Raw genomic sequence first — 12085 nt, forward strand, 5'->3', positions numbered from 1 at the left:
AATTTGGTTTTATCAACATTATGTTTTTTAAGATGGATCCACGTTGGCACTTATAACCATATGAAGTGTTTTGTATTTCCAAAATTCTTTCTAATACTTTGCTATCTCATTTGATTCTCATGCTAGACAGATGTTACTGTCTTTAATGGGAAAACTATAAATAAAACTATAAATAAACTACAGGGATTTCCCTGGTGGTGCAGTGGTTAAGAATCCGCCTGCCAATGCAGGAGACACGGGTTGGAGCCCTGGTCCGGGAAGATCCCACATGCCGCGGAGCAACTAAGCCTGTGTGCCACAACTACAGAGCCTGCACTCTCGAGCCCGTGAGCCACAACTGCTGAGCCCGTGTGCCACAGCTACTGAAGCCCATGAGCCTAGAGCCCCTGCTCCGCAACAAGAAGCCACCGCAATGAGAAGCCCACGCACCGCTACGAAGAGTAGCCCCTGCTCACTGTGACTAGAGAAAGCCCGTGCACAGCAACAAAGAGACAACGCAGCCAAAAATAAATAAATAAATTTATATTAAAAACAAAAAAACCTACAGCCAGGCACCAGGGAAAAGACTGAAAGGACTCTTCCATATAGGGAGGTACATCCATTCCTTCAAACACGCCCCAGGCTGGCAGCTGGCACACACGGCACCACGTGTGATCGAGAAGAGGGCACCACGCCCCCTCCAGCCCCCGCTGGACGCAGGCCTGGCGAGCAGAGCATCCTGTCGGCCAGGTGTCCTTGTGCTCTGCACCGCCTGCACGACTGTACCGGGCGGCCCTGCACACCGAGGCCTCTCATGGCCAAGACATCACATGAGGCAAGACATGAAGGCAGCAGCCCCTAGCCCTTAGGGAGCTCACAGAGCTCAAGAAGGGGTGCCCTTCCACGAGCGGAAACACAGGCCAGCAAGGCTCGGCATCTCCATCCCAACGAGCCGGTCACGAGGCCCAGAGCTGCCCCACACTCAACTTTGTAGGGAACTCTTGAGGCTTAAAGCCCTCTTCGGGGTTTGGGGCACAGGGCGGGGGCTATGCACACAAAACTCTAAACGAGGCACACTGGCGGATGCTAGGACAACACTAACAACGCCTCAGCACAGCAGGGAAGGGAAAACAGTCCTGCAAACAGAGGATCTGAGCAAGGCCTTGAAATGTGAAGGAACTTGACAGGCACATGAGGGCAGGGGAGACCCTAAAGTGAGGGGGCGGGGGCAGTGGGAGACAAGGGAAAGAACAGTGGTGGCGCCCGCAGGGCAAAGACCAGACACGTGGCACAGTGCGGGCAGGGCCACGTCCTGCAGCAGGTTCTATAACCAAGGCCCGGAAGTTGTTAGGTTTCACAAACAGGCCTCCTCGGAGATTCTGGGGGTCCGGTCCCAGACCAGCACAGTAAAGCGACCGCAACAAAGCGAGTCATGTGAATTTTTTTGGTTTCCTAGCGTGTCCAAAAGTAAAGTTTACACTACACTTCAGTCTATTAAGTGGCAATAACATTATGTCTCAAAAAACAATGTACATGCCTTAATTACAAAATATCTTATTGCTCCGAAATGCTAACCATTGTCCGACAATGCAGGGCAGCACAGACCTTCTATTTGTAAAAACCCAGCGTCCGCGAAGCTCAGTTAAACAAGGTCTGCCTGCATGGTTCTGAATGGATGAACGTATCTTTGCAGGAAGGACAGAGGTTTTGATGTAAATTCAAGAGAAATTTTGTTTTTCTTTACTTCTGTGATAACATAGGCCACATTTACTATTTCGGACCACAGTGCCTCGGGCTCCTGCACTGATGGTGACGAGGCAGACTCTGTCTTCTCGCTGTGGCTCCCATCACCTGACCAGCCTTCCGCACATCTTACCGGGATAAACTGCTCCAGGCGGCCTTGGGGGAAGATGCCAAAGAGCTTTGGCCCCAGCGACCTCTCTGCAAGGATGGCAAACATAACGCTCTCCAGAACCATGGCCTCGGCGCCCTGAAACAGATGGCAACACACAGCCGGTTAGCGAGTGTGGACCACGAGCCAGGCATCGGCAGTCCTTTCACACGAGCCGTTTCACCCACTCCCACAGCAAACCTGATGGCGCATCATCATTATTATTTTTACCAATTGTTGTTTTTACTGCCACTGTCCCCACTTTAAATACGAAGAAACACATCTGTAAACTTCAGGATCCATGCTGGCAAACATCACACTATATTGATGAGATTTAAAATTCAAGTTGAATTTAGGTCACTGGTTCCAAAAATAGAACAGTATCAATATTTTATCGCTTCTATTTATTTTAAAACTCATATGAGTCTCACCCTTGGCATCTTATCAAAGGTCACAACAATTCCATCCATTCTGGTGACGGTTGATCTGCTTTTCGGTCGAGAGTGCCCAGGGAAAGAAAATGGTTCAAAGGGCCCTCTGCCCATGAAACTGGCCTGCGGGGTCCCCCACGGGGTGCGGGGCCCATGCCAAAGTGCACCCTAGCACAGGGTGCTCAAGGTTTCAGTTTTCTGCTCTTATCCCCAGTCTCCTCTGTCGTTTAACATTTGTCTTCTTGTCTACACCTCTTTGACGCTCCTACGTTCCGCCTTTAGTTACTCCTAATAACGAAGTGGGATCTAGAGCCATTCTGCCTTCAAAATCCACCTTTTGGTCTCAATTCAAATCCACTCCTTAGTCCTCTTCCCTTAAGCGGAAATTACAGCTTAAGAGTTTCCATCGGTTGGGGTGAAGGGCGGGAAGGAGCCCTGTACCCAAGCGTCTTAAGGAGCTTCTACAGATGGAGCTTCTACGTCGATGTGTCGGGAGGGGCACCAGGTGTGGTCTGGAAACACTCTCAGGTGATTCTAGGTCACCCCTTGTTCAGAAAGGGGCCGTGGGGACAGGATCTCAGAGAAACACTGCTCAATAAAACAGAGCTCTTTAAAATACACTCATTTTACCAAAATGGATGGAGAGACTTAGCAGGACAAACTCATCAGGCAGGGACATGATTCTAAAGTTGGCGAGAAGAAAACAAAAAGGAAAAAAGAAAAGCTACTTCCAAAGGACATGGGGCCACATTAAAGTAAAAAGTAATTCAGTCACTTTTACATTTTGGGGAGGATGGGTTTGTTGGTAATCCATCCACCATCTTGTATAATCTCCACAATTATGATCTAACCATCATCACCTTGTGAGGCCCAATCTCTATTCACTAATTTGCAGTTCTGTACATATGACTGCTATGAACTGGACTGTGTCCTCCCAAAATTCAGAGGTTGAAGCCCTCACTGCCAGTGCGATGCTATTTGGAGATAGGGCCTTTGGGAGGTGATGGATTTAGGTGAAGCCACGAGGGTGGAGCCCTGACGGGGTCAGTATCCCTATAACAGGAGTCCCCGGAGAGCCTGCCCTCTCTCCCTCTCTCTCAGTCTCTGCCTCCCTCTCCGCCACGTAAGGACACAGGCAGAAGACGGCATCTACAAGCCAGGAAGGGGCCGTCACCAGAACCTGGCCGTGTTGGCACCCTGCCCTTGGACCTCCAGCCTCCAGAACTATGAAGAATAAACCCAGGTGGCTTTTTCTGGCAGCCCGAGCAGACTAAGACAACGACAATCCAGACACAGCACTGATCTATCTAGTTAATGGATTTTAGGAGGATTCGACCAGATGGGTTTTATTTCTTAAACGCTTAGAGAATGAGAACGAATTCCTAACAGCTCTACTGAGCTGGCAAAATGTTTTCACTCACTCACCTGACCTCACAGCAAACCCAGGCAGGAGGTACGGTCAGTGCTGGCCCCCTTTACCTCAACTCCGGCCTCAGAGACACCCCACGGGAAGCGAACCCTCTGCTGCCGCCCGCCCGAGCGATTGGAGGCTGGCATCGTGGACGAGGAGGTGCCGGGCTCGGCCCAGACCAGGCCACCTGCGGGCAGTGGCTCTTGGCAGCCCCTTGCCCTCTGTACGGTCTCCCACCTCAAAACTCCAACCCACTCCCCAACTGTTTCCAAAGAGCGGGATCGGGATCTCCTCTGTCCTAGGAGCCAGGATTTTGCCAGGATTAAAATTTGGTTTTTCAACCTTTTTCTGTGTAGAGTGACTAAGCTGGAGGGCACTGGGGTTGGCATATGTAAGACACACATGTGCAGCCAATCCGAAACAGCCCTTTACGTCTGAAATGTCTAGTTCTAGACACAGATTTAACCCACAGTATGACTTCAGGAAGTGTGCGTGGTGCCCATGCAGCGCAAACTCTGCTGGGAGCTGACTTCACACGTGGCACCATCACTGGTACTGGGGCCGAAGCCACACTGTCCAGGATCCTCCAGAGCAGGGTCCACCCGGTGCCAGGATGGTGGAGAGAAGATGGAAAGAGACTTAAAGAACTTTCCAATTCTCTTCCGCACTGCTCTGCACACTGTGAACAAGAAACACCTTTGTTCTTCTGTGATACTGCAGTTCAATATTTATTCACAGTAGGGAAGGGGCGGTGGTGTGTGGAGGGAAGAATTTGGAGAGGAAGGAAATGAAAGAAAATGCCAAGTCACAAGCAAGAAAGATGGGTAGGTTACGAAGGACAGCAGGTATCCCCAGGTCTCCAAACCCTCAAGGAAAGCAAGCTCAGTGAAGGACAGGCGCAAGGGCGTGACCCGGTCCACCGCCCGCAGCACCCGGGCTCGGCCCCCACCATCCACCCATGGCTGGTCCTGCTTTCTCAGGAGAGCAGCTCAATACCTCAACTTGAAACGAATCACGATGGCTTCAGAAATACTCATTCATATATTCACCCCCCCAAATATAACTTGGACATATACTCTGTACCCGGCATGTGCTAAGCCCCAGGGAAACAATAAGAACAAGACATACGTGGCTGCTGCCCGGGCAGAGCCTGTGTTCCAGGGACAGAAACGGCCGGAACCGAGCAGGGCCATCGGCAGACCGGGGCAGCGCAGAGAAGGAGCAGAGGGTATCCTGACGGAGCGTGACGGGGTGGCCACCCCCAAGCAGATACGGTGACCCTGACGGGGGCAAAGCAAGGCCTGGGAGGGGCCGATGCGCGGAGCAGAGGAACCGAGGAAGAAGAGGACCGAATCAGCCCGGAGAAGCTGCTGGGGCTGCCGCGGGGTCTGGGCCAGATACAAAGTCCTCGGCGTACAGACAGCGTTAAAGCTAACGAACTGGCCGAAGAGGCGCAGCACAGAGCCTGAGGACGCCCAGCACCTACAGCAATGTTTCCAACCGACTGTGCCTACAGCAAGAAACCCATTTTACACGGCAACCTAACACCCCCTGATGTAGCCGGGTCAGCAGGAGGGGAACTGGGGCAGCCGGTAGTGCGGGAGGCGAAGATGCCTGCTGTCAGGACGGGCGACAGCATGTCCTGTGTCAGACGCTGTGGAGACAGCGAACAGGGGGCAGAGGAAAGTGGGCCCTGGATTTGGCAACACAGAAGTTGTCGGTGACAGAACCAAGAGTGGCTCTGGGAGCAACGGGGACAGGGTCAGACGGAGACCCGGGCAGAGCGGGCAGAAGAGGGGGAGGGGCCGGGGTGGGGGGCTGGGGGAGGGTTAGACTGACTTCTCAATTCATCTGTGTGGTTTTCCTCCTTTAAAAAGTCCAGCAATAATATCGAGATTATGACCCTCCGGAGAAGACGTAACAGCATTTCTCTGGTGGGGAGGGGAGGCCAAAGAGCAAAGAAGGTGAGACACACACAGCGCAGGCCAGGGAGATGAGCCCACCAGACTCGCTGGCCCCCTCCTGAGGCTTAGCACCACAAACGGGAATGGAGCCAGGCCTCCCGCTGGAGGAGACCGGCCATTCAAAGAGGCTCAAGGAACACAAGCCACCTTCCCCATTCTGACAGCCAACTGCCCACCTTCTGACGCAGAGGATCAAAAACAAAATCACAGCACCTACTACTGTTGCCTGCTGGGCCCCGAGCAGAGATCCAGCCGGCGCAGGAGGAGGAGGAGGTGTGGCAGTGACGCGGGTCCCCAGCGGCGAGGGCACGTTGGACTAACGAGAGGAAGGGACAGAAGAGTGTGCACAAGCTGCGGGATCCCGCCCTGAGTTTAGAATCCCGTAAGAACAGGCAGACATTAACACGTAGTACGGAAACTTACAGTCACGGAAAGTGCAAAGGTGAGGCACTCGGTGCTGTAGGAGCACGAATGGAGGAGCAAACCTAGATAAGAGAGCAGGAAGGGGCTCCCTGTGGAAGGAACCTGGGAGCCGAGATCCCAATTGTAAGCAGCAGCTGGGGGGAGTGGTGCGGATTGAAGAGCAGAGCATTCCAGCCAGAGGCAGCCGCTGCAAAGACCCCGTGGCAGGAAGGAAACCACACAGCTTAGGCCACACGGCTGGAGAGCAGGGAAGGGGGAGGGCGCTGTGAGATGAGACCAGGAAGCTCGGCGGGGGCCAGGCTGCCGGGACCTGGCAGGATAAAGCCCACCTAACCGGGACCAGGGCGGAGAGCCACCACCGAAGGATTGTAAGCAAGAGGCTGACGCGATGGGATGAGCAGTTCAAAAGGTGGCTCTGGCAAAGACGAAGGGATGGTCTGCAGGAAATAAGAGTGGAAGCGGAGGCCCAGGGAGGAGCTGGTGGCAGCTTGGACTAGGCAGGTGCACAGTCCAGATGGAGAGAAAGTAGACAGATCCAAGATATGGTTCAAAGGAAAACCACCAACAGACTTGTGGATGGGACACGGGGGTGAGGGGACAAGGGTACAGAAGGTGACTCCCTGCTTCCCGGCCTGCCCAGAAAGGCCAGATTTCGATTTTGCTGTTTGGAGGGGTGGGGAGAGTATGGGTTCGGTCTTGGACCTGGTGAGACCCCAGGAGACGGGTAGCAGCTAGCGTTAGTTCCAAGCAGGGCTGTGGGCTGGAGGGGCTGCAGACCCTTGGCCCCTAGGAGAAACGCAAGGACCAGCTTCGGATCAGGTGGCCTGGTAAGGCGGGGGGTGGAAATAGGGCCTCAGGCCTGGGGACTCTGAGTACTTAAGACAATCGCAGACTGAGCCCACAAAGGAGGCAAGGAGGGGTGCAGGAAACGAGGGGCCTTTACTTCGTGTCCCTGTGTCCTGGCCGCCTTCGCTGCTAAGAAGTCCAGATAAAACGAGAGCTGGAAACACACTTCAGATTTAGCGTCGTGGAGATCCTAGTGACCCGACAGCTTCAACTCCCAGGAATGACGATAGTCTACACACAAAGGGCCCAGGAGGCTGAAGACAGAACGTCAGTCACCTCCCACTGACAGCTTCTCAGTCAGCGTCACCCCAGAGAGCACACATTCCAGACCCTCTAGACCACGGTCTCCGGAGCAGGGCCCATGCAAAACATCCACGGAACCGCGAGGAAAGAACAGCAGCGCTTTTATTCCTTTATATGCTCTCACCTCTTCTACATTTCTATTTCTTGATCACTTTAATAATTCGTATACAATTAGTAAAACCAGTGTATTTACGTGTGTCGATATTACGAGGTGCGTGGTGTGTATGCTACACACGCACACCCACACACTCCCCCCGTCATACACAAACCTCCACACACCAGGGGAGTGTGCTCAGAAGTTGTTCACTCCCTGGAGTGTGGAGATCACGACTCCAGACGCCCCACCTCTGAGCCTCAAAGAGGGGGCAGGTGCTCTGGACCTCAAGCTCTCCTGAATATTCGCATTTCTGAGTGAAATCTCGTATTTAGGAAGAAGCCTTCGGGAGCCGCTGGGGCTGCCGCGGGGTCTGGGCCAGATACAAAGTCCTCGGCGTACAGACAGCGTTAAAGCTAACGAACTGGCCGAAGAGGCGCAGCACAGAGCCTGAGGACGCCCAGCACCTACAGCAATGTTTCCAACCGACTGTGCCTACAGCAAGAAACCCATTTTACACAGAGGGAAAAACACTCCTGCCCGCCCCGGGGAAGGGCAGCCACTGAGACACCTGGGCAGCGACAGATGCCCCGGGGGAGGGCAGCCACTGAGACACCTGGGCAGCGACAGACTGCCTCCACATCAGAGTATCATGCACGCAGGTCACCCCAAGCCGCCACCTCCTAGCAGCCCAAATGCTGTTCAGATCACCCTAAAGGCACCAAGTCCACTCCCTACACCCTCAGTAGGAAATGGAACACAGACTGTTCGCTGGGTCTCACTGTGGCAGCTCCCAGTACCCCCAGAGCCCCTCCTCTGGGACACACAGCAGGACTCCAGGGCAGGAAGGGGCACTGCCAGAGCAGGGGGGCAAGGCTGCCCACCACCAGCTCACACCTCACACAAATGCAGAACGGACTGAATTACTTACTTGAAATTCATTGTCTTTCTGAGCTTGTTCGGATCCCTCCTTATTACAGGACCGCTACGAATGAGAAAAAGCAAACACTTCCAGTGAGATGGGGAACACTGAGCAGACACTAACTTTGCAACCATCAGAACAGTCACGGTTTACAAAACATCACAGATCTTTAGCGAGTGTTTCTCAGCGCAGTCTAAATGCACCACCAGTGTCCCACACTAGGACCAACACCTGAGGAAGCACTTCATTTCTTTACGAGAAAAGGGATGTGCTGTCGAGACCACACAGCTGTGAGTCTCACCACCATCCCGAGTACCTTTTCACAATTTCATTGCTGGAGGAAAGTCAGTGGAGGCTGCTCTCCCAATCAGGCCTCCTCAAGATAAGCGCTGGGCTGGCTTATCTTGTTTAGCCAGGTGGGTCTTTTGAGGCAACGCCAGCCCCAGGAGGGTGCTGTCCTGCAAGGGCAGGGGGCGCACATGGGCTCGCGGCCGCCGAGGTCAGCACAGGGTGGACAAGGGTGCCCTGTGTGGGCAGGAAGCCTGGCGCCCAGTCTGCACGGCCGAGCCTGATCATCAGGGCACCACTAGCTCAGCGTGGAGTCTTCCTCCACCCGAGAGAGGCCTGTGCCAGTTTAATAAAGGCCCAAACTTATTTCGTATGCTAACGTATTGAGAGATACTTTCATCACTCTCCTCAATGAAATTGCAAATTATTGGTAACCAGGATTGAGTCAATAACACACCTCAACCACGAACTACCATAAGCAACTCTCTGGCCACATCCTTTCTTCATGGCAGATCTTATCTTTTAAAAGCAACCCCCCACCCCAAGTGCTTTAAAAACCTTCAAACGTGTCCTGTCAAAATTTTATACTCAAATATTGCCCCTAGAAAGATGTTGTTTGTTAAAATTAAACTAAGTCTGCTTACGTCAGACACAGAAGCCCATAAAGGAAGCTCTTTAAAAATGTTAAGGTAAAAGATTCTTGAACATCCCAGGAAAAACATACCTTTCCATTCCACAGCTTTATCAAAAATACCTGTACCAAGGGTAGAAAGTGTGGACAGGAAAAAAAATGCCACGTTAAGCACCACCAGCTACTCTAGCATCATTCAAAACACCTACGCGGTTTAAAGCGACAGCTCCCATCCATCATACACGGAAATGACATCCCACAGACATTTAATGTTTTGTATAAACAGTACATGTTCTAGTTTACTCGATATAAAAGTAAACAAAGTAAATATCCACGTTCATATGAAGTTATCTGCAAAAGATCTGCACTTAGACATACTCAATAATACCTTTAACACACAGTTAAGTACACTTTGTACAAAGTACAGAAAGTACAAATGGGGGATATATGATATTTTCATTTGTGTAATCCGCATTTCTCTGATGAAAAGATGCTACAGGTTAAATCCCGTTACAATGAAAGCTACAAAATGAAAATACTACAGAAATACTTTTAGACTCTTGCTGATGGCTTGACGTAGGGTGTGATAAAAACCCTCGGGAGGAGTACCTAGGTACCATGAAAGCGCCACTCCTTCCTTAACTCCAAAATACCCTCCTGACCGCACCACGGGCGGCCGTAGACCTACACCTTAGCTGCTCCCTCCCAGTGGCCTACAAGTTCCTAGTGAATAGGGACTCCATCTTTTCTTTATTGTTGGTCTCCCCAGCAAACCCTGGTGCTCACTACACTTTGTGGCCTGCACAACTAAATAAACACTCCTGCGCTGGGAAGCTCAAGGAGCAACCAAGGGCGATGGGCAGACTTACATCTGTGATCCCAGTAGTGGGGGAACTGGCAACGGTGTCAGTCAGAATGTCCGATGGGGCTGAAATGTCCCCCAAATATTAAATCCTTGTGCTTTTTCTCCCCAAAGACAGTTAAGAACAAAAAAAGTTCTATAATCTGATATACCATATATATATATATGTATATGTATTTTTCTTTATTTTGATACTTTGTAGGAAAAGACAAACAAGGAATTTGGATATCCTACTGAAATTTGTTGTAACGGGATTTGACCTGCACAAAATTCTAGATGACTATGGTTATTCCTGTGCTGTTATTACTTGAACTGTATCTTCTTAGGGAGACACAGTTAGGGGGTTATTTAGCCAGCAGAAGTTCCCTTTCCCTTGTCTAATGGTGCTCTCAAAGCCAGCAAGTCACCTCATCCAAGTTACAAGTTGGCTTGCTTCCGAGGCCATTCCTTTTTAACATATCAGCGCTGTTAGGTAGAAATGAATTCTATTAATCATTTCCCCACCCCATTCCACCCCCAAGGGAATGCATTACTTATCCCATCAGAGCACCACCAGGAAGGCAAGATGGACTTCTGCCACACCCAGCCCTCTGTTCTGTTTCCTCAGTACAGAATGTTCAGGTTCCCTCAGTCCTACAGGTAAGAAGGGCAAGACCAGGAAATCGCCAACCAAGCGGACTGAATATTCACGGAAAGGTGAGAGAAGCAGCCTCCTCCAGAGCTAAGCCAACAAGAGAGAGTGGCCAAGAGAGAGTCCGAGGACTGTTTTGCCCAGGAGGGAAGAAGGTAAAATGGAACTTGGAACGTGTGGGATTTTACTTCAGAGGCACACATTTATTTGAAGCAGGTATTAAAACGTATTGTGCAAGCATTTAACATGACTCCAAATTCTCCTCCAACTAATGCGTACATTAATAACACTTAGCTTTCGATAAGTTATAAAATAAAGGTAAAAAATTTTAACATTTATTAGAAATTTGGACACTAGCTGGTTATTTAATATTAAATAATTATTAAAAATTTTAATGTGAACACTAATGTAGTCATGTTTTTTTTAAATCAGCTTATATAGGTACAGACTGAAACAGTCATGGAAGAAATAGGACAATGTCTGGAATAACCCTGGAGAATGAATGAAGGTAAAGAGGAAAGAAAGCTGGTCAGAGAGAAAGATGGATACTGGGTACCTGGGGTTCATTATGCTCTTCTGGTCTACTTTTGTGTGCATCTGAAATTCTCCATAATAAAATGTTTTTAAAAATAAACGCTGACACTTCAAGACCTAAGAAGTCAGAATGTATCCCACATGCTTAAGACAACGCCCAGCTCTGTGAATATACTAAAAACCAATGAATGGTACGCTTAAATCAGTAAGTGAATCGTATGCTACGAAGATGTCATAAAACCAAAAAAGAAGACACCCAACGGTAATAAAAATATACCGCCGCTGGCTTCCTCCCATCTTCCTCATTCTTTTCTTCCTATTCTGGGCTTGGTTTTCAAGAGAATCTACAAGTATTCACTATAACCCATGTATTCATTAGCTGTGCTGTAGCAAAGAGGCTAAAGTGGTAACAATAATAAAGGGGGCGTGGCTGATATTTTGTTTTAAAGTTATAGAAGAGTTCAAAAGAGGCAACAGATCTGTAATTGACCAAGCACTTGTAAATTTAAAACCTAAATTCCTAAAAGCCTGAACTCTATTAGCTAGGGCCAGCGGTCCCCAACCTCTTTGGTACCAGGGACCGGTTTCGTGGAAGACAGTATTTCCACGGACCGGGGGTGGGAGGGATGGTTCAGGGGTAATGTGAGCGACGGGGAGCGATGGCGGGGTGGCAGGGCCCACCTCCTGCTGTGCGGCCCGGTTCGGTTCCTAACAGCACTGGTCTGCGGCCCGGGGGTTGGGGACCCCTGAGCTAAGGCAGTAAGATGAGAGCATAGAGGATTCTGACTTCTTACTTTACATATGCCTATACTTTAAAAAGTGTTTAAAAGTATATGTTACTTTTACAATAAATATATTTGGTACAAGGTTTCAAA

General features: G+C 50.4%; 1 protein-coding gene across 7 annotated transcripts in view; it reads right to left on the reverse strand.

Annotated features, from left to right (window-relative positions):
- Positions 1 to 12085, reverse strand: part of CHKA (choline kinase alpha) — a 60124-nt gene that overhangs the window by 17797 nt on the left and 30242 nt on the right. For 3 of the 7 annotated variants that reach the window (XR_003791340.1, XM_029206888.1, XM_029206886.1), the window contains exons 3-5: positions 9277 to 9306; positions 8274 to 8327; positions 1856 to 1969 (exon numbers count right to left, since the gene is read on the reverse strand). Coding sequence is in view for 6 of the 7 variants with exons in the window: in XM_029206888.1 (XP_029062721.1) it covers positions 1856 to 1969; positions 8274 to 8327; positions 9277 to 9306 (198 nt within the window). In the remaining variant the exon portion in view is untranslated. The remainder of the gene's footprint in view (positions 1 to 1855; positions 1970 to 8273; positions 8328 to 9276; positions 9307 to 12085) is intronic. The other 4 variants (XM_029206890.1, XM_029206892.1, XM_029206891.1 and 1 more) reach the window with 2 other exon arrangements.

The sequence above is a fragment of the Monodon monoceros genome, unplaced genomic scaffold (genome assembly GCF_005190385.1).
Source record: "Monodon monoceros isolate NGI ecotype Baffin Bay Population unplaced genomic scaffold, NGI_Narwhal_1 Super_Scaffold_7, whole genome shotgun sequence".
Taxonomy (NCBI): Eukaryota; Metazoa; Chordata; class Mammalia; order Artiodactyla; family Monodontidae; genus Monodon; species Monodon monoceros.